This window comes from Chaetura pelagica, unplaced genomic scaffold (genome assembly GCF_000747805.2).
Source record: "Chaetura pelagica isolate M959 unplaced genomic scaffold, ChaPel_1.0 scaffold78, whole genome shotgun sequence".
Taxonomy (NCBI): domain Eukaryota; kingdom Metazoa; phylum Chordata; class Aves; order Apodiformes; family Apodidae; genus Chaetura; species Chaetura pelagica.
This window is the reverse complement of record NW_009954492.1, coordinates 6,110-28,343: the sequence shown is the minus strand read 5'-3', so window position 1 is coordinate 28,343 and position 22,234 is coordinate 6,110. Positions and strand designations below refer to the sequence as shown.

The window sequence follows — 22,234 nt, the reverse complement described above, 5'->3', positions numbered from 1 at the left end:
GGACTCAAGGGTCTTTTCCAACCTGAATAATTCTGTGATTCTATATTGTTCTCTTTTTAAATCTTGCACAGAAAATAAGAATTGTAAAGTGTTGTCAAGATGAGACATTCCTAATTACTTGCTTTTGGATATAGTTCTATGATACTATCTGTTACAAATGTTAGTTGCTTACATAGATATATTCTCTGCTCCAAAGAATTAAAATTCAGCATATCTAAGTATTTAAATGATTGCATTACTCTCTTGCATGGCTATCTGCATCACTGCAATAGAGGAACTGCAGCAATGTAGCCAACAAACCTTTAATAAAAGCTTTTGCTTGAACAACATCATGTTGGATATAGTCCACCAGAATAGAAGCAGTTTGGGGCTGCAGTGTCTTGTTAAACACAGTGTAAATGCTTTTGACAAGAAGCCTGGTCAAATACAACCATCTCTGAATGGCCAGCATGTCAGAGAATTTCCAAGTGAGATATATCATCCTGTCCTGGACTGATAGCTTTGAATAATCCTCTCATCCAACTGACTGCTTAAATGTTGCAGCCAATTTAGTTTTGCTCAGTCTAGGATGACTTGCTGCTGAAGAGCTCAGGGTTTTGTCTTTTTTTCTTTTTTTCTTTTTTTTTTTTTTTTGAGTTGTGGGGTTTTTTTGTTTTGGTTTGGTTTTTTTTTTTAATAAAAAAAGTCTGCAGCTGAATAAATGAATTTAACTCCAGCTGTCTAGGATCCAGGCTGGACTTATGGATGTTATATCCTGTTGCTGTATTGATCTGTTAGGGACAGCTCCTGAGCTCTATTCTCTGACTTCTGGGATTTTTTGCTGAGGCTGGCAAAATAAATGTGCCTTGAAGAAGACAGCTTGGTGTCACTTTTGCTCTGAGAACACTGCAGCTTTTGCTTTTCCTAGTGTCTGGTTGATGTAGCCTCATCCTGGACTGCTTGCCCTCTGCATCTACCTGTCTTGTGCTCCTGCCGCCACCTTACAATAGGGCTGTGCTGCTTCCTATGCTCTGTAGAGACATGGAGTGGTAAAAGAATAGTTGATAAGCATTTTCCTTTAGCTGTCTGCATGGTAGTAGAGCAAAGTTGTTTTATTTGCACTTTTGAAGGACAAAAATAATGGTAAGTTGGAAGGGCTGCTTGGAGGATGCTGTGGAGGACTTCAGCCAGATAGAAGTCTGTCCAGTTATTGCTTGTGAAAGAGCGTCACATCGGGATTGTTGATTTACCCTTGTTTTGGGTTTTGTGGAGGATGCCAGGCATTGAGGCAGTGCTTCAGTGTCCCAAGTCTGCTTCCTAGCCTCTGCCTCCCACTGAAAGGACAGAGAGGGGGTTGATGTCCCCTGTGCCTGGGTTGGATTGGCATGCCAAGTAGCAGAGCGCTGATCTGGGGAGAGTGGGATGCCCAGAGCCCTCCTGTACCTTGGGTAGCTGGAGCCTGGGTTTTTTCCTGCCTGAGTTTTCAGCTGGTTACATGCTTCTTTGATCCCTTCTGTCATCAGCTGAAGAAAGTTCCTGCTTGGGCTTATGAGTGAGAGTGCTAAGAAACAAAAAAGTAATTGCATTCAGTTTTCCTCCCCCTGGCCTCCACTCATTATTGTTCTGAGAATGGAGAGACTCCTTCCTGCCCTCCTTTAAGAGTCACAACCATTTTTCACTTTATTTGTCTTTTGCAGATCAATTTTGTAGCCTGTCAACTGTTTGCACTTTTGGCTGCATTTTGGTTTCGTATTTACTTGGGTCCCAGTCATGCCAGCTCTGCTGTTCGCCATGCATTTGCCACCCTCTTTGGAATATATTTTGCTGTCTTCTGCTTTGGGTGGTGAGTATTTAGTCACCATGTAGATAAGTCTTGGGTAAAAATATTTTTAAAATTCCTATAATCTTTTCTAGATTACATCTTTTTAGTCTTAAGATACGTTCTATGTTATCCTAAAAAAATAAATAAATAATATAAATCCTAGCTGAAATAACCATCCCAAACCATCAAAGTAAATGAGCCACCAAAGTATTTGTGAGTGAAGGCTGTAATGTTTGTTCTGGAAGTTAGACCCACACCAGTCTGCTGGGAAGATACCTCTTTTGGAAAAGACATGTCTAGTTTGAATATGCACTTGGAGGTAGGCTGCTCTTTTTCTAAATGAAACACGTTGACAATATCTTGTCAAGCAGTATTAATCCATGTTGGATAATCAGGCTATAAGAATGTCATTGTAAAAATCCATTTTTTACTGATGTCCTGATATGATTCTACATTTATTTCATTTGCATGGAAAAATATTACCTTGCTCAGAACTGGCAGCCCCTCCAGGTCACAGAAATTATCTAAATACTCACTTTGTTGTCTTCAAGGTATTCCATTCATCTTTTTGTTCTGGTGATGATGAACTATGGCATTATGAATATGGCAAGTATTCCCAACATCCACAGGTGAGCTTACGTGGCTGCAAGACTGGACCTGCCCTTCTGACAACTTCTTTCATGGAGAAGCATGAGGGTTTTTTAGGACCTCCTTCTCTTCTTTCCTGCCTTTCTTGCCCAGTAACTTGGAGGAGCTTTGTTAATTCACTGAGAGAAGCATCTGTAATTTCAATTTGTGGTTTTTTTGCATTGGTATATTGCATTTCCCTATGAAATAGTTGGCCTCAAAGGTCAGCTCTTGTGGGCTTAACAACTTATGTCCAAGCCTCTGGTTTGCACAACATAATGAAGTCATATTCTCCTTGGTTTTGTGTCCTTGAGAAGTGCTTTTCATAATCCTTTGTAATGTGTTTTTCCCCTTTAGGTATTTTCCACTTATTCTTCAGTTAGGTAGTTCAAGTAAGGTAATTGTGGCAGTTTAACTTAGTGATCTACAAAATAGTCTTGCATTTGGTCCTGGGCTTAGAGCTTGAGAAAGCAGAAAGTACCAGAAATGTCACTGCTTTGAAGCAGAAGTTTACAACATCATCATGAGAAGATCTTGACTATGGGCTCTTTCTCTTCTCTGTACAAATATCTCAAAAGAAGGAAGACTCCTAAAAGTGCTTTATCTAATGAGTGCCTTCGTGGCCAAAAGACAAAATGCACTTTTGTATGAAAATGGAAGCTGCATGGTAGTAACACCATCTTATTTCACTAAATAAGAGAAAGTTTATGTGGAAGAACTTCTCTGTTCAGTCACTGGCTAGAGGGATGAGCTGTCTGCTCTTCCCACTTTTGTGTTGGCCTCCCTAACAGCACGTGGTTGATACTGTGGTTTGGGCATGTTACAGGTGATTTCTCTCTCCCCCCTCTTTGTGGCTGTTTCTGTAGTGGCTGCTGAATGCTCACAGCCTGGCTGAGGAATGGAAACACTTTATTTCCTCATCTTCAGGGCCAGGGCTGTCTGAGGGGGTCTAATGCTCAGATAATCATCTTCCCTTCTTCTTTATCTCTTCCTGAGGCAATGACCCCGGTCTTATATCCAAATGAGGACCATCACTTACGATTTGTCTAGGATTGTTTAGAAATGTGAACTGTAAGTGACAGGTTTGTCTATAGCAGTCACTAGCATTTTGCATCAGCAAGGTAGGTATTAATCAAGGAGCTTTTTTACACACCCTCTCAAAGTGCAAAGCCCAGAAGTCCAGAGGTGATGAATAATTTTTTAAAAAGTTAATGTTTACAAAGGAAATGCCATTCAGAGACAAGAAGGAAAAAGTGCTAAAAATGTCTATTACTTGTCTCCTGGTCATTGTCCCTGTGGGTCACCTGTGGGGAAATGCAGAATTTGCTGATTATAGATCAGAGGAACCAAGTCTGCAGAGGGAATCATGGAATGCTTACTTAGATTTTCCTAGACACGTTGAGGTGGTGGTGGTAGGGAACAGGCACAGTTCAAACAAGAAACCCCCTCACTCTTACCATTTAGCCAGTTATCCACAATGGGAAAAATAATTGCATACTGCAACACAAATTAAGCTGGATCATATGATGTCACCCACCACTGCAAGATAGTCATGTGTTGATTTGAGTCAATGTGAAAGAGCAATCTAACGTGCTGAAAAAGCTTAGGAGGGCTGGGAGGATTGGATTAGGACTTTTCTACTGTATTCCACTAGCCATGGCAGTTTGACTCAAAGTACATCCACATTATTTATTTTGGCAAAATAATAGTGTATTCAAGCTGCTTGAGAATAAGCTTGGAAAATGCCAGTTTAAGGGCTGGACCTGCTCATATGGAGAGCATGTAAGAGCACTGGTTCTTTCTCTCCAAGACTTGGCTTCCCCCCAGCAAATGCAAGTAAAAGTGAACAAATTAAATACAGAAAATACATAGTTTAACCTGCATGCTCTTTTCCCTGGTTATTTCTGCCAGTTTTCTCTCTGTTAAGGCTGCCAGCCTTCAAAGCCTATAAATGTACAAACTAATCCAGCATCAGAAATGCTCCCAGCTACAGCAGCAATTCAGTATATCTCTCCCTGCTCACCCCCCTTTCAATCTGGGTGCTTTATACTTAAGCATTGAGGATTATTTTAGATGCTTCATTTCCCATCTGTCATAGTTACATGTCAAGCTAGGTGACTTGCATTGGGAAGGATGCTTGCCATTCTCTGTTGATGAGGGGAAGCCCAAGGACCTCACTGAGGCTCAGCTGGGTGTCTGACTAAGATAGAGTAGGATACATTCTGCTCTGAATCTCCTGTAGGAGCTGCCATGTCCTCTCAGTCTGCCTTTCATCCAGCTGTTTGCTGGGGGCCACATGACCTGCAAGTTGCCTTGCGATTCATCACTGTCATTCACACTGCAGTTTGTTAGTCCTCAGGGAGGAAAAACTCGTTTATTTTAAAGCCAGCCATTTGGCAAAGGTCTGGCTCATTTTTAGTCCCATGGTGACTGTTCCTCTTGTTTGATTTCACCTTGAGATCTCCACCATGGTCAATCCTCCTGTGGGTCTCGCGGGACCCCACCAGCCTGCCTGACCTCCAGTGACTCATTTCTGCCAGGGGTGCTGGGTGTGCAGTCTCCTCCATGTTGGCTGTCTTCTGATGCAGGGGATGCCAGTAGACCTGGTCCTGGCCTGTCCATGTGATGCAAGCCTTTTATTCTGGTGCTCCACCTCTTTGTTGCACTGTCTAGTTTGCTTAATTTGTCAGTCTTGTTTCCAAATACCCATCTGCTTCTCACCTCCCCAGGGTCCTTTTTCTTGCTTGGGTAAATACAGGGAGGATGTAGTTGTAGGGAGTGCTGCATCTGCCCCACTGAGACACTGCAATCCCTTCAAACCTCAGACCATTCCACTCTTCGGAGTCATGCTACTGTCCTGCCTAATGCAATTTTGCGATCATTTTGAAAAACAAAGAGTAAATTTGTCAAGCTCAACTTAAGGAATGCTTCTTCTGGAAACGGGCATCTTTCAGCATTTAGAGCTGAAAAGATTAGGCTGTATGTTGATACCTGCCTTTATACAAAATCAGAAGACAAAGAATACCTTAAACCTGAAATATTTTAGTTTCTGGATGTCTGAGAGAGTTGTACATGTAAATAAAGATTTACAGATTAAAAAGGCAATGGATAACTTCAGTGACATGTACGGTATCGTCTGGTTTCAAATACTTGAGTCAGACAGAAATTTCAAAATAATATGCGAGGGTGGGAACTCTGAAATTTAAATGCTCCACTTGGAGTGATCTTAGTTCTTTTCTTTTTTTTGCCACCCCCAGTGTGAGGAGACACCTCCGTAATGCTTCAGCTGGGTACACAAAACCATTGAAAGTTTCTGCTGTGTCTTGTAATGTAGATTCAGACTTGTTAACAACCTACTTTGCAAAAATCAAACTCCACCCCTAAACAAGCCCAAATCCAATCTGAGTGTTTCTACTTCTTGTTGGTACTTGTGTTGGTAACTGTTTGTTCTGTGTGTTGTGTTTTTAGGTACTCCTTTGTCGTAGCTATGGGATACCTCACGTTGTGCCACATAAGCCGAATATACATATTCCATTATGGTATTCTCACTACAGATTTTTCCGGGTGAGTGCATCTGCAAGTTGGGCCCTGTCTCAATTAATATTATTTAAATTTAGTATTTTTAAGAATAATTGTTGTTATCTGGGGAGCATTGCAGTTTTGTTTCCCTTTCTAAGACTTTTCTTGTTTTTAAGGAAGGAATAAACGGTGAGATTTTGGCATTGACTCATTGTTTCCGCTGTTTTCTTGCTAGGTGCTATCCAGTTACAAGAGTAGAGCTTGATTAGTTGTGTTAGTAACCAGAGCAGACTGCGAGAAGTCTGGGCAGTTGCTCACTGGTGCTGGAGAAGTTCTTATAGCCCTGGCGAGCAGCCCAGGGGGTGCTCTGGTCCCTGGTGGGGTGGGCTGCTCTCCTCCCACCTTACTAGGCACAGCTATTGGCTCATCCTTTCACCCATTCTGGTTATTCTTGATGCCCCAAGTGGAACGGTGTTTCCCCACCCAGGCACTCCAGCAGGTGGGAGGGAAAGACTTGGAAAAGTGGTGAACGGCTGGGGGAACAGGGAGGTGGGTGGGTAACCCAGGTAGAGAGACACGAGATCACCTGTGAGTGCTGTTGGCACTGGTCTTGTGAGTTCTCTCACAGAGGCAGGTTGTTGCTGCTGTTTAAACAGCACAACTTTCTCTATGCTGTGCATTTCTGTGGACAAGTGTTTTTTTTCATATATACTGTAGTCTCTGTGATTTCACTTAAGCAGTAGAGGATGCTATGCAAAAATACAGACAGCTAACCCTATACATTTTCTTCATGAGAGGAAGGTATGCTTTTGCATGATTTAAAAACTATGTGCTAATCTGTATTCCACTTGTTTAATCAGATGTCTGAATATAGAATAATTAGTAACATACTATGAAAAAATCTCTGTAAACTGGCATAGTAACTTGTAATTGCCTCTTTGAAGCCTCTGTCTTGCTATAGGCATAGAGCAGTAAACTGAAGGGTTTTGCTGTCAGTGTGCATCTGTCTCTGTGTGACATGGTGGGTTTAAGCATTTAATTAAATTTTGGGGTGTGGGAGGAAAATTCCTTTGAGACTTTTAAGTTTTTTAATTAGAGGAGGGGGCAGAAATGGGATCTCATGCATTTAGAGAAATGTAGTTCTAGATTTTTTTCTGCAGTTCTTTTGATACACAAAAGCGTGTCCTGAAAGAGCGTGACATACCAAGAAGCCTATAAATGGGTTTGGAGTGCGATAGCTCTCTGTGTGTGTGAGACAGAGGGAGAAAGGTTCAAGAGCCTGCTTTTCTGAATGGTGTGTTCAGAAGTGCACTGTGAGCTGTAATAGCTGTCTCTCTCTGAAGACATTTAAATAAGATCCAGCTGAGTCTGGTGATGGAAGAAAAGGCATGGTGGGTGTTTATATGATAGACTAGCCTTTTCTGCTCTCGGGATGAAAAAGGAGCTACTCTTATCTAATGATGAGCTTGATTATAGTGGTACTGAAAGAGTAATACCTGAATTTACCCTGTTACTTGATTTTGTCCTAATGTTTCGAGATATAAACCGATTCATATAATCATAGAACTATTCAGGTTGGAAAAGACCCTTGGGATCACTGAATCCAGCCATCATCCCTACTCTACAAAGTTCTCCCCTAAACCATATCTACCAACACCACATCCAAATGACCCTTAAACACATCCAGGGATGGTGACTCAACCACCTCTCTGGGCAGCCTATTGCAGTGTCTGAGCACTCTTTCTGTGAAAAAAATGTTTCCTAATGTCCAGTCTAAACCTCCCCTGGTGCAGCTGGAAGCCTTTCCCTCTTGTTCTGTCGCTAATTACCTGTGAGAAGAGACCAGCACCAACCTCTCTACAATGACCTTTCAGGTAGATTCCTTAACTTCAATCAAACATAAAACGGCCAAGTAGTAAACAACTGGAAAATGTAGTAAGGATATCAACTACATCTTCATGGTGTATTTTTAAAACTAAGAATAAAAAAAAATACTGTAGTGATATTTATAAAAACTTGCGATGCAAAGTGCTGGTACCTAGATCAGCCTCACTAATCTGACTTAAAACCTGTTTTCCATGGCTGTAAATAATACATATCCACTGTATTTAAGCACACATGTAAACAGGTGTGATGACCCAGAGAGACAAAATACATTCTCTGACCAGTTTTACCATGTATTAGCAGCAGCTGAGCCTCCTCCTGCTTGCTTTCGCATGTTTGCTGGTTCAACATCTATTGCACGTGAAAACAGAGAAGCATTCAAACAGGCTCCTGGCCAGAAGGATGTCCTTGAAGTTCTCCTTCAGGACTTCACACTGGATTTAAGGTGTTCTCAAAAAGCCTGTTCTCTACTGCCTTGCGTTTCAGGTCTCACTATCTTGTAAGTCTCTAATGGTACTTGATTGCAAGGAGGAAGTTTAAATTCACATCAACTAGGCGTGTAACTGGTTTTAGTGCAATCAGTTTTTAATCTTCAGCTCCCTGAAGTGATGAGCCAGATATTAAATGAGTGTTTCCCAGTGTTGCTGCTGAAGCTGGCATACCTCATTTACTCTCTTTGACCTGCTTTGTGTTTGTAAGGGCTTGCTTGCATAACCCTATTGGCATGTGCTTGCAAATACATATTTATTTATTTATTTATTTATTTCTTTAGTAGTAGCTGGTTGTGCTATTTGATTGGAGTCCCCCCATTTTGAAAACACATCCTGTAAAATTCAGGTAGAGATGGGGAGAAGGAGATAACTTTTGAGTCATATCTTAAGTAAACTCAAAAATGGAAAATCAAACTATGACTCATCTCTTCAAGGTTAAGAAGAAAGGAAACTTGTTCCCTGCTGGTGACTACTTTATTCTTCTAAGTCATGCAAAGGGTAGGCTTGGTCACTGAGTCCCACAATCTAAACTGTACTCTAGCTGCTTGCAACAGTTTCTTGATTCAAGAGTTTTTAATGTGTTGCATACTACTGAGGTGAAAACTCCATTCGTTTTTGTTTTTAATACTACATGCCAGGTTTTAATGAAAACCAGATCTAGTTTGCTATACACTAATTTTAATTACTTTAAAAAATATATATATTATCAAGGTTATTTCATTTATATTATTTCACAAAAATGTGGTGACATAGTTTAGGAATTTTCTCTTGACTACTTTCTCAAAGAAAACTATTAATTTTGAAGACTAATTGTGAAGTAACTAAATGCTGTGCTTCCCCATTAATTCAAATCACCTTTTCAGAGAAACATGCATATTTTATTTTGCTTGGTTTGCCATGGCATTTGTACATTGTACCTAGGAAAACTAAATCCTAACTCTTTCTCTCTCTTTTTCTCTCTCTTCTTTCTTCTTTTTTATGCTAAGAGGATTATGCTGGTAAGTTGCCTGGTTTCTATACAACTTTATAAATATGCTAATGTTAACATATACTTTGTGGTTTTTTATCTTCGTAACACAGACTCAGACCAAGTATAGAAATATTATGGCTTTAGGGAGAAATAAGTTTAAAATACATCAAGGGATCTTGATTGGGATTTTTGGAAACTAGTAATAGATATGGTTGCAATCCAGTATGCTATGTGAACAAATACCACATGCATATTTTCGTCTTGACAGAATTCAGAGGACCTCCACATCTATATGAAGTTGTCTGTTTTAATCCTTTGCTTGATTAAGACCTTAGAGCTTTTTGATTTCCTCTTTGAATTCTTGCAGCATCTGGGAAAAGTTTCCTGATGTTGCAGCTCATTTGGTGAATGTCAGGGAACGATCATGTGTATGTGAGTTTCTTGGTGCTGTTCCTTACAGAAAAGGGATGATCAGTCAAACAGCCCTCCTGAAAAGCCTTATGAGCAGATACTTTAGTAACAAGTGTCACTTCAGGCACTGAATTTGTGTCGGGTGGTTAGTGGTTTGTTGCTGGTTTTTCCCCTTTGGGTGGCTTAGTATCAACACACAAGGAAGGAGCAAAGGTGCAACAGCCCGTTTTTACAAAGGAAATACATTTGCTGATGGGAACAAACATAGGTGTACTCTGTTACCATGCTGAAACACAATGCAGAAGTACTGACTGATCCTGCTAGCTCAGTTGGATATTTTTGTGTTCTTTAAATGGATGAAGGGCAGTACATTGCCTGCAGTGTGTGTTGCAGCAGCTCTGGGTGACTTTTTCCCTCAGCAAGTCCCCAGGGTCAGCAGAGCAGCACACGTGTGAGGTGAGTAAGGGCAGGTCCATCTGGTTTCTGTGCCTGCTCTCTGCCTGGCAGCTCCGCTGGGCATTTGTCCACTTCAAGACTGATACCACTTACTGTTGGTTACAGAGAAGCCCTGCAAGATCCACAGTGTGGGAATTAGCTAGAATTCAAGCAGAAAGTCACTGCTAGAGAGCTCCATGTGCCTAGTGCATCCCAGGACACTTCTCTAGAAGTAAATCCTCTTTAAGTGAAATGCTTCTATCATGAAGATGTAAGAAGTGCTCTTCAGGAGCTTTCACCAAATAAAACCTACATGGAACAAATTGAAAGTTGCTGTAGAGGCACGAATGTGTTTAGTGAAGTATTTTCCTCTGTGTGCCCCAGCACTTCCTCATTTTGCTGTTGAAAGCAGAAGTGAGAGCCTGGTGCCAGCGGGGCTGTTGGGGTGTCTCTGGCTTGGCAGTCCCCTCAGCAGCGTGCTTAGTGTCACAGCAGAGTGTCACTGTGTGAACTTCTCCTCGTGGCTGCAGGGCTACAGAGATAAAACTGAAACAAATGTTTACTGCTTTGGAGTCTTGTCGGCAATGAGCCTGTTGGCTCCACCTCCTCTCTTAGTGAAATCAGGTCAGTGGAAACTATTTCTGGCGAGCGTGTGCCAGACTCCTCCACGGGATTACCTAAGGTCAGGCAGACTTGGCTTGGTAAATGTCTTTTCTCTTGTCAGCATCAAAGCTTCCTTGGGGCAGAAGCCAGCCTGTGGGATGGGGAGAATCCCCAGAGCACGCTACAGCCGATGCTGACGTCTAGTTTCACTGGCCTGTGCTGCTGGGCAAATTTATTTCACTGGGACAAGCAGCATTTAAAAAACAAAACAAAACACATTAACTCGTATGTTTTCATTGGAAGGTTTAATTAGTGGGTAAAACCCTATTGAGCATTCTTTGTAAACTGTTGCATGTTTGTCTTGTGCTATTTTTCAAGGCATCTAGCACAAGGTAAGGACAGTTAAGGGATTTTTTAGTTGTTGAAATTTCCTGTTTTATACTGACTCCCTGGAATTCTTTTTTTTTATTTTATTTTTTTGTCATTTCAAGTTGGCCACTATGGTTTGTGTGTAGGCAGTACAGTGGAACTACAACTTGACATGAAACATTTAGCCATTATATAAAATGTAGAGGGAGGAAAAAGTTACAGCACAGGTAAATGTAATTCTGTGCTGGTTTGTGGCTGTTGTGGATGTCGGTGATGTAGAATCAGTGTTTAGTGTGTAGCTGCGAAGCAATTGGAAGGTGTTCTAATATTATCAAGTAGTTTCTTCTTGAGTATGTGTTTTATTTCAAATTCCCTGTTTCTAGGAGCAGATCTTCATGCGTTAGCTGTGAATGCAGGTATAATAGGTAGATTTTATTTTTAAATACAACCTAATAATTTGCCTCACTCCCAGTAACCCATGCATCTCTCAAAATTTGGGAGCAAGAAAGAATATTGGAAGTTTTGTAGCTTTGTTAACTTCTCTTCTATTTTGCAGCCCTTCTGGCTTTTTTTACTAGAGTCTAATGTTTAAATTATTATAAAGATGGAAACAGCTGACAATATGTGATATGATGCTGTATTTACGTATTAACTTGCTCAAAGTTTTATGGCTGTTTAAAAGTAGAGGTCACCCGAAAGTCTGAATGGAGTGACAATTCAGTACTCTGATATTGCCAAGTTTTAATAATCAGAACTCATGTGTGTATTTAGGAAATTATTATTTTTTTTCCATAAATTAAATGTATTTTTTCTTAATTTTTATTACTGGTTCTGGACTTATGCATTGCTCAGCAAATATGGGGGAAAGGACTATTTTTCATTCTGAAGAAACAAAAGCTTGCTGTATGTGTGTGTGTGTGTGTGTGATGAGGAGACATTGGTGAGGCCCCAGGGAGGAGTGGGAGAGGTGTGAGTGTGCAGAATGTGGGAGGCTCCCAAACCCCAAAGGGTGCCAGAAGAGCTCCAGCACTGCAGTTGCTTTGTTGTGCTCTGTCCTGTCCTATGGCCATGGCTTGGTCCTCCAGTGATATCAAGTCAGTGGGAGAGAAGAGACAGTGAGAATAGACAGATGATGGAGGAGGAAGATGCTCCTGCTTTACCTGAAACCTTGCAACCTGAAACCTGAAATCCTTAGTGCAAAATATTTAATGGTAACTCAAACTGAGCTTGTGAAGGATGTAGAAGGTGTCATCCTATTGCCATGGTACAGCAGGTTTCCACCTTCCTGAGTAGGGTATAGAAGGGAGATGTATATATGTAATATGATGGAAGAAGAGAGAACTCAAAGTATCTCAGATACGTTTTGTGGGTCTCCCACTCATGGTGTTGGCAAGATCATTTTATGCTCGCTTGGTTCCTCTGGAGTTGGGACTTGAGGGAGGCAGACTGTCCATCTTTTCTGACGAGGAGTCAGGAGAGGCTGCCTTGGTCTGTGGGGTTACATTGTGCCATCAATGAATGCCTAATAGAGATGAAGAGAACCTCTCTCTTCTCTGTGTTTATACATTGTGTGACTTCAGGCTGCGCTTCTGCTTCCCTTGGTTAATCAGCACATCAGGATTGTTTGCATTTTGGTTCTCTACAGCTTAGAGTGAGGGCCCTGATTTTCTAAAACAAGTCTCTAAATTTAGGCACCTGAAGGCACATGGTTTTGGCTCTGAGCCTGAAGTTTAAAGTTACCCACTTCAACACTGGCATAAAGTGCTTTCTGTAAGAAACATGTGCAACAAATTGAACCAATTTGGAACAGGTGTTAATGTCACCTGTAAAGCTAAAAGGTGAAGCACTGATAAAATAAACATCTGTGTTTATTGCAGTAGAACTGCTGCTTCACTGACAACCTCTGTCTCTCTTAAGGATTAAAAAAATCTGCTTTTTCATATGCTTAAAGAATTGGGATGATGTATCTTTGAAATCAAAGCTAAATTTTGTCTGAATGGGAAATCTACTTTGAGGATGGGAATGTTGGAGATAATGGTGAAAACAGCTTATAAGTAACTTTTACTGCAAGCTGAACTGGAGTAAAAATTAAAATGACTATTTTGCAATACTTCCATTATCTGGAAGGTGAAAAGTCAGTGTTAAATTTATGCATTCCTTAGCTGCCATCAGTGGTCTAGGTGACCCAAGGAGAGCTGCTGTACAACCTCTTGTGTTCCAGTTGTATTCCAGATCTGTGTATATTTAAGCTTGTTCTGGATTTTATGTGTAAGCTTTTAAGCTGTCATTTCAAGTAGAGATGGCTGAAATGATAAAAATAGTTTCTGATTAAGAAATAGGCTGATATTCCATGTTCTCAGCTTTTGGGTAGAAAAAGTAAATTACCCACACAGAATAACAAGTGGACTCTTGAAAAGATCATCCAGATTTAGTACTAAAAAAAAGACCACTTAACATGAAAGAATGTCTTTTTCCAGTATTCTTGTGTTTACCATGTGCAGCATATTAATTATCTTGAAAATCAGTTTGATTTATTATATATAAATATAATCAGATTGCAAAACAGTTTATCTTAGCCACTGATTTTATATTTGATTGTAACCAGTAGTTCAATTTTAGTGAAGGATGATTCAGAATCTCTTGAAAATCTCTGCAGAACATGAATATTTGGCTGTTATATTTAGATATAACTGAATGTAACTTTCTTTTCTTGTCTTGAAAAACTGATGAGGAAAATACAGTGCTTGAACTAAAAAAAAAAAGCCTTCAGCTTTTTTTCTTTCATTGGATTCCAAAAAATGCATTGCAGTGTTTGAAATGAATAGCCATAATATTTGGAGTAAATATCTACAGCTCTTTAGCAAGTTCCATATACCAGTCCAACCCTGTAAATAGCATGTGTATAAACTCGAGTGTTCATTTCCATGTTGAAGTCATCATTTGTGTTCAAGCAGAAACACCTGCACGATTTATGGTGATAATTTATCACCAAATCAAGAAACAATCCATTGTGTTTGCCCTCAGCAAAGACATGTATTTTCTTTGGAACTGGTTTTACATATAATCATAACAATTAATGCTTTGAATATAATGTTTCCTCATCACCTGTTACAACCTCCTGGCTATTGCATTTGTGAAGGTCTTGTAGGTAGTGTGAGATTCTGGGCACCCTGTGCTGGTGTCCTCAGTGGCAGAGAGATGGGGAGAGGCAGTGTTTGCAGGTGCTTATCCCTTGCTTTGCCTGCCATGGGTCTTTCCAGATTACAGATGTTTAGTGCCAGGGGTTTGTGTTCAGACCTCCACAGCCCTTAGAAGCTGTGCATGGAGCACAATTAGCCCAGGAACCTCTGCCTGTGAGGGACTGGTTAGCTGTCCTCATGGTTTTTCCCCATCTTTCTTCTTACGTACCTCTGAATCCTCCTGGCTCTATCTTTCACCCTTATGGGGCCCAAGTTCTGAAGCCACTGAGATGAGTTTTGCCTTTTTTTTTTTTTTTCCTATTCCTTGGCTGCAGCAGCTCAGCTCTGCCTGCAGTGCTAAGAGGCATATTAAAGCTGGATGTGGGAAGTACAAGCAGCCCTGTTGAGCACAGTGGCTATTCCTATGCTGTTTGTTTGCTTGGCCCCAGGCTACTGGGTGGTTGTAGCCTGTAAGCATGACTCAGGTACAGCTTTTGGGAAGCTCTAGATCCCACATGGCCAAACGCTCCCTGGTGGATGGTACATCTTGGACAGGATGTCCACAAGGCAGTTGCATGGCCAAGAAGCAAGTGGGAAACTGCTGTGCTGACTGCTATTCTGGTATTTGCATGCACTCCTAATTAATAGGGCTATTCATGTGGGGAAATAAGTATGAGTATCTGCAGAGTTGACATTTTTTTTAGGGCACTGAGGAGACAGACAATAGGAGAGTAGCAGTGTGAAGAGCCAGAGTTATGTTACAGCAGTATTGCTGTACTCCAGTGTTGTGTCATCTGGGGTTTGATTTGGTCTTTGCCTGAAAGGAAGCCCAGTGGACTGCAGAAGCTGGTATTTCCAAGTGGTGCCATTTCTCCTGAATTACAATTTGCACTGCTATGGGATGGGGAGGCACAAAATAAGGCTTTGTGTGCACTTAGCAATTAAACATTCCAGTGCAAGTTACTGTGGGGTTGTTTTGAACCCAGGCAATTGTCTTATGCCTGAGTTCCTCCGTCTGTTTTAATTGGATGTTTTCCACTTGTTGCTAACACAGTTATGCCTTTTAAAGGGATAAAGATGTTCAGTAAGAAAGTTGGGAATAACTTGTATTACAAGATGTAACTTGTTTCTGTCTTTGTTGTAGTCCGCTGATGATAATTACACAGAAGATCACAACACTTGCTTGCCAGTTACATGATGGTAAGAAAAGGAATCTTCTTGTATGTCCTGAACACAGCCTTTTTATTCCAGCTCATTCTGTGGTTGAGTTACGGAGTGGATGAATGTCATTCAGCAAGTTACTTCAAATGAAGAAGAAAAATGCTTTATGGAGGAAAACATGAAGCTTCAAGTTTTGATTAGTTCTGTAGGATCAAACTGCCTTTGTAGTAACAAAGATAATTTTTTCCTTCTTTGCATGATTTACTTCCTTTGGGCCCAGTTTGGATTTTAGCTAGTACCAGTACCTGCTGTTTAGATGTGACATTGCATCTCCATTAAGCTCTCTAAAGTTGTTCTTGGTTCTCAAAAATGGGTGTTTGAAATTGTGTATGATATGTAGGTCCAGTCATTCAAGTTAATGTAGCAAAAATATGCTATCACTGATATATTCAGTGATAATATACTCTGTGAGTTGTGAGGTGGAATTCAGTAGCTGTTTCGCAGTGCAGGAAAGCACAGCTGCGAGCAAAATAAAATTGTCTTCAGTCTTGTGTTGTGCTGTGACAAAGAGCACTATTATTTCCTGGTAAAATGCCTGTGTCGAGTACAGTGCAAAGGCTAGAAATGTCAGTTGTCATCAGTGCTGTTATTGCTTGTGTCTGCTGGTGTTGCAGTGTGAATTTCTGATGCTTCAAGGCCCATTGCATTATAAGCTGTGGGTGACTAAATAAGGAGCCTGCTAGGGAACTGTTATGATCTAGGATTTAGGTGATGGCCACACCACAGACTGCAGAGTCTGACCTTGTTCACAAGCCAAGTTTACACAAGTGGGTCTAATTCTTTTAGCTGGCTATAATGGGTGCAGCTTGAAGCTCTGCTAATTGACCTTGTTGTTGACATTCATGTTGCTGGGGCTTCTCTGCTTCTGTTATTTAAGCTTCCCAGCTCAGGTTCCCTGCATGCCACAGTGGTGGGCAGCCAAGATGCACACCAAGAATACTAGAGGTAAGCAAATAGACAGAAAGGAAAAGATGACAGCAGAGGCAGGAGCATTTTAATCAAACCAGAAATCCTACAGATTAATGTTGGTGGAAGAGGCTCATTACATTGTGAACATCCATATATGGTGCAGTTGATCAAATGGAGGCAGCTTGCAGTTCAAGCATTAGTGCCAAATGTCTATTTGTGAAAATTGAACACAGCTGCCTGTAAATGGAAACAGATGAACGAAATACCCAGCCCTTTAAGTAATCAAGTGTTTAATTGTTTCCCTGGAACTCACACCCTCTCAGTATTTACAAACTGAAATAGAGGAGAGAGAATGGAAATGAGCAGCTTATCAGCAGTCTTTTCAGGAAATGGGTCTTGTGTGTGTATATCAGTAATTATGGCCAGTAGGTTTAAAATAGTGTTAATTGATGCCAAGCCCCTGCTCTTGTGAAGATGTATATGTGCATTCTCAGCATCTAGTGCTGTGACTCATCTGTGGTGAGTTGTTCTGCTGAAGCCAGTGGGATTCCTCACAGTATGCACAGTTAAAGCTTCAGAGGGAAGTTTTTGAGATATTTGCTATGAGCAACATCTCTTTATGCACTGGCCACCATACAAGATTTTTCCATAGTTTTTCTGGGGCAATGAGTCTGTGCTCTACCTCTGGCCCCAAAGGTATTGTGCACTCAACAGGAAACTGCTCTTCCAGTCTGGGTCTTGTACAATTCCAGATTATTACTGGTGTGTGTTTACGCTTGCTCCAACAGCAGGCAGCAAGGCTGCTTGTTCACACCAGTGGAGCTTCTGTTTCCTCAGAGCCCGTTTCTCTTCCACTGCCCACTCCTCCTGCTGTGAAATGCTCCATTTCTCACCACGGAGCCAGCAGGAGGCTTGTGCTTAAATGAGCCAGCAGCTTCTGGGAACAGAGGTTTTTCCAGCCCTTATTGGAGGCTGCTGGGGGCTGCTGCTGATTGGTGGCATTGGAAGTTCATTTTATGTGTGGGAACACTATGACTACTCTTCTTGAAAATGTGGAAAGGGTGAGAAGGGGGGAATGAGGTAAGGACTTAGGGTAGAACTTGAATATGCTTGGCCTAAAAGCCTTAAAACTGCCTGTGTCAAAGAAATATTGAAGTTTATGGCTTCAGAAAGTTACCTGTGTGGTGCAAACATATGGCTTTGGGGACAGCTTTCCCTGTTTGGCTTTCAGAAAGCTCTAATGTGACTTCTTTCTTCCCAGGAATAGGGCGACAAGCTGAGGAACTCACTGCTGAGCAAAATCGCCTTGCTGTAAAGTAAGAATTTAATTTCCCTAGTGGTTTGTGTTTAATTTCATCCAAAGAAGTTTAGGGTTCGGTTTTGGTTTTGTTGTTTTTGGGGTTTTTTCCTTTGCAATGTCAGGACCAACTTAGTGGCCTGGCCATGAAAATGTTCCATTCTTCCTCCCAGTCCATGATCAGCCAAAAGTCCTGCCTTGATTTTTCTGTTTGCTTGAGCAGTTTTGGTTTTGTGATGCTGCTGTCAGAGCCCTCCTTACATATACATAGCTTCTTTTTTATATTCCTTATTTCTTCAGTCCAAGACTTCTGGTCAGTAAAGTACTGAAATACTTGAGAACATCTCATCGACTTACAAATATATTCCACATGCAATAAAACTGGTCTTTAGTGAATCAATTCGTTTATATTCAAGCACTATATGGAGTTTTTGGCCATTGCCTTCATCCTATCTGTGATACATTAATTTTCTAAGTAGGATACTCCTCCCTCTTCTGTCAGCAAACCACTGTGTAGTAAAATTTAATTTTGGTTTGAGTCTGTCAATTCAAGTACTCCTTTCTTTGCCATAATTTTTGAACACTGAGAATCTCTTTTTCCTATGTCCTTCCCTTATATTAATACTCCTATTGTTGGTTATTCTTTCAGGACAACACTCCTTCATGTTAGGTGACTAGGCTTTTCACTTTTCAGAGAGAGACAGCATATTAATCATATATTTGAGCACCTTTTTAATTTATTTTGTCACTCAATACAAGTGCAGGATGCAGGTGAATTGTATTTATTTATTTATTTAAAAAATAATGTTGCAGAATTAGCCTTAGAACCATAACTACTTTTCACTGTGAAGTTTTTCTTTAAGGCCAAGGCAATTATTTCCTTCGTTGCCAAAGCAGAAGATTCAACCTTCATAAAATCTGCCTGTGAGCTTCTAAAAGAAAGAATGGAAGGAGTAATTTCTTGAAAATGAGAACCTGTAGTGAGACTTTTATAACTTGCTGTGACCCATAACTTTGTGTCTATTTTTAAAGCTAACAGCATAATGCTTAACTGCACTGGGCCCTTGTGACCGTTTGATTAATTCTAGTCAAATTCTCACCAAACAGGCTGCTTTTTTTTTTCCCCCTTGTAAATTAGATGAGCTCATAATAGAAAAGTACATGCCAATAGCTGAAGTGCTGGTGGCAGACAAGTCATAACTGAAGACTTTTAAATCCCCTTTGGTAATACAGCCTTTTGTCTCCCCTCCTGTTCTCAGTCTGTTTTCGTTTCTCACTCATCCTCTGTACATTCCTTCGTGCATTGCTCATGTCTCTCCACCCACCAAGGTTCAGAATTTAAGTTGAAACTAATAACTTTATTTTTAATATTACTGTAGAGCTCAGAAGCTCAAATTGTCGACCTGATTTTGCAGAACAGAAAGATGAGCCTTACCCCAAATTGTTTGATGCATCCTTCTGTGAAATTATTTCATTAGAGAACATATCATTCAGGCACCAACATCTACAATAACCAGCAGGGTGAATGCAGAAAATCCTGGCTGAGCTAACTGTTTATTCAAACTAATTCTGCTTCAGAATAAAAGTAGGCAACAGCAAATGTTTAACTGTTACTTAGTTTTTCTGCTAGTAATTAGTGTTTTGGTCTGATAGAATTTTAAGTGGGTTTTGGTTTATGCATGTCCATCTGTGTCTTGGACAGGAAAGTCTTGAAACACTGTACCCTAGTTTGTGATTTCATCTGGGGATTCCTTGTTTACTAGGATGGTGATTGTTGGCACATAAGTAGAGAGCAGCATGTATCACAGTGCAGAATTTAGATGTTGGTGCTTTCCACCTCATAAATAAAGCAAGGCCAACAACTTATAAGTCATGCTAGTAGTAAAGGGTCTCTGCATCTTTCTTTTTCCATCCTATTGATCTGTAGTAGGAACAGGGTATCTTCTTCATTTTACATCTAACGTAAACCCCCTAAGGAACTTGTGGAATGTGCACTTGGAAAATGGAAATAACACACACAGTGGACTCTCTTTGACTTTCATCTTCAGCTGTCTTTTGATTTATGTGTTTTTTCCCCTTAGTTCTTTTTCCGGTTCATGATGCAATACAGGCAATTACTTCCTTTATTTGCACAGCAGGACAGAGGGCCTCTTCATTCTCTTCCTTTATGACTCAGATCACACTTCCCCATTTTAAGAAAGGGCTGAACTGAAGGGTAGATGAGAGCTCCTTTCAGGCCTGAGAGTCCTGGTCTTAGATGCTGCCTGCCCTGTGGTTTGCATAACAAGGCAAGGAATCACATTGCTTGGTGAGACCAGAGTTACCCAGCTTGTGGTCTGTCAGCCTTTACTGGTCCCTGACATACTGGACAGATGTCCAAAACCAGTTACTGACTTCTCCCTCTTGGTGCTGCTGGCCTGTTAGAAATGTGCAAGTTAAATTTATGACTGTTTTTAATTAAAATGTTTCTAGTAATAAGATTTCAGCTTTTAAAATCGGTACCATTTGTTCACCTGTAGCTTACTTAGTACTTCCACATTACCTTTGTTCTGACTGCCACCTGTCAGGCACCGCTGGGAAATAAGGGAGGCTGTGCTTCATCTTCTCCAAAACAGACCTAGTGAGCTTTCAGCTCAGGGGAGGGTCGTAGGACATAGCTGGGGACTGATGCAGACAGTATTAAAAAAAGCACTTGTGAAAGCTTTTACTGTGGTTTACCTTGTTTTGTAATATTATCTTTTTAAATTTTGTTGTGTGTGGATGATTTTCACAGGACAAGACCTTCTTTACTGGAGTATTTAAGCTATCTCCTCAATTTTATGAGCATCATAGCTGGGCCTTGCAGCAACTACAAGGATTATATAGCCTTCATTGAAGGGAGGCATGTGCACATGAAACTGTTAGAAGTGAACTGGAAGCAGAAGGGTTATGACAGACTTCCTGATCCTTCTCCAACTGTAAGTTTTAAAATGACAAAGATTTATTGGCAAGGGCAGGAGAGTACAGCTTTATACATTATTCTCATCATTGGAAACTAAGAAAAAAAGCCATTTTTGGATTGTCTTCCCAGTAAAAGTTACAGTGGTTTTCTTCTGTGAAGTGGCTGCTGTTTTTATCACAGGGTCAGGGTTGAAGGGGCTGGTGTCTTTCTTTTGAATTCCCTAAATAGGTTTGGCTTGCAAAACAGGTCATCAGTTAATGTGTGTCCTTTGTGCAGCAAAGGGAACAGTCTGTAGGTTTTGACAATGACAAGTTTCAGCTCAGCTCCAAGCAGAGGAGGAAATTTCAAAAAGAAAGAAGTCAAATATCACCCAGAGTGCAGGAGATGTTAGAGTACATGAATCATAGCTAATCAGAAACTGTTGCTTGTTCAGGTGCTTTGCAAGAAAATCTCACACTTTAAGATAACTTGAAGGTAACTTTTCATTAACAATTGTTAATGAAATTGACAATTTTACTTTATATATATTTTTACTACTACTTAAGACCTTCTTGTAAGACATCCCAGTTGCAAGGAAAGGATAATATAGCATGAGAACAAAATTCCTTTCTTTTACTTTAAGGCGACACTGAATGTGTAGCTTTGTGAGTGTGTGCAGAATGTCTCCTCTGAAACTGGGTATGAGCCTACACATACCTGATTGTTGTTGCACATGGTTGTATTTCTACTGACTTCAGTGGTGTCACTTCTGATTTCCATTAGTCAGGCTGAGGTCAGTATAAGGCCTGTATTGTGTTAGATGCAAGTTGGCAGAGAATATTAAAATTTGCGCTGTAACTACTTAAAGATAAAGGCACATTAATCTGTTCCTGAATAGGAAGAAGATATTAAAAGAGTATTTGGTATCAAAAAAATACTCCATTGTTTCAATTGTCTATTGCACTTCTATTAGTCTTTTGAGAACATGAGTCAGTTTTTACATGTTACCCTAGTGCCAGATCTACCTTTTTATTTATGACTGTATCATGGAGAACTTACTGCTGATGTGTAGTTGAAACTGAGCTTCTAATTACTGACATGATAGTCAGTAGTATTATTATTTTAAAAACTAGGGAGCAGTAATAGAAAACAGTATGATAGAGCAGATAAGGTATGTCATGGGAAGGTATGCATGCTGTGTAAGATGAAAACGTTTGTATCAAAGGTTTTTTAGCAAGACCTCTGGATAGTAGTTGGGTGATAAGACCTACGAGAGGTACTGAATGCCACTTCCAAGAGTCCATATAGGGAACATTTCTCCTTTAAGTTGTAGGTTTCGTTTCCTTTCTCATTTTAGGACCTTTGTAAACTGATGTAGGAGTCTCTTGTGAAGTTCATCACTCGTTTTGACTTCTGATTGTCATTTGTACCTGTCTGTAGGTAGCTCAGTAAAACAAGTTAAACCAAAACTTCAACTGTGGGCTTTTCTTTATTACCTCTAATAAAATAATTATTATCAACTTTGCAACTGCTAACTTAATTGGTTCTTGAAGCCCATTGGTTTTATATGTTATGAGTATTGCCTTTCCCCCCCCCCC

At 40.4% G+C, this 22,234-nt stretch overlaps 1 protein-coding gene across 1 annotated transcript in view; it reads left to right on the top strand.

Moving 5' to 3' along the window:
* MBOAT1 (membrane bound O-acyltransferase domain containing 1) overlaps positions 1-22,234 on the top strand; it is a gene marked incomplete at its 3' end in the record, with an annotated part of 39,088 nt that overhangs the window by 13,104 nt on the left and 3,750 nt on the right. Inside the window, exons 2-7 of the mRNA XM_010004523.1 lie at positions 1,677-1,822; positions 2,353-2,430; positions 5,897-5,992; positions 15,434-15,489; positions 17,681-17,735; positions 20,490-20,673. Of these exons, the coding sequence (XP_010002825.1) occupies positions 1,677-1,822; positions 2,353-2,430; positions 5,897-5,992; positions 15,434-15,489; positions 17,681-17,735; positions 20,490-20,673 (615 nt within the window). The remainder of the gene's footprint in view (positions 1-1,676; positions 1,823-2,352; positions 2,431-5,896; positions 5,993-15,433; positions 15,490-17,680; positions 17,736-20,489; positions 20,674-22,234) is intronic.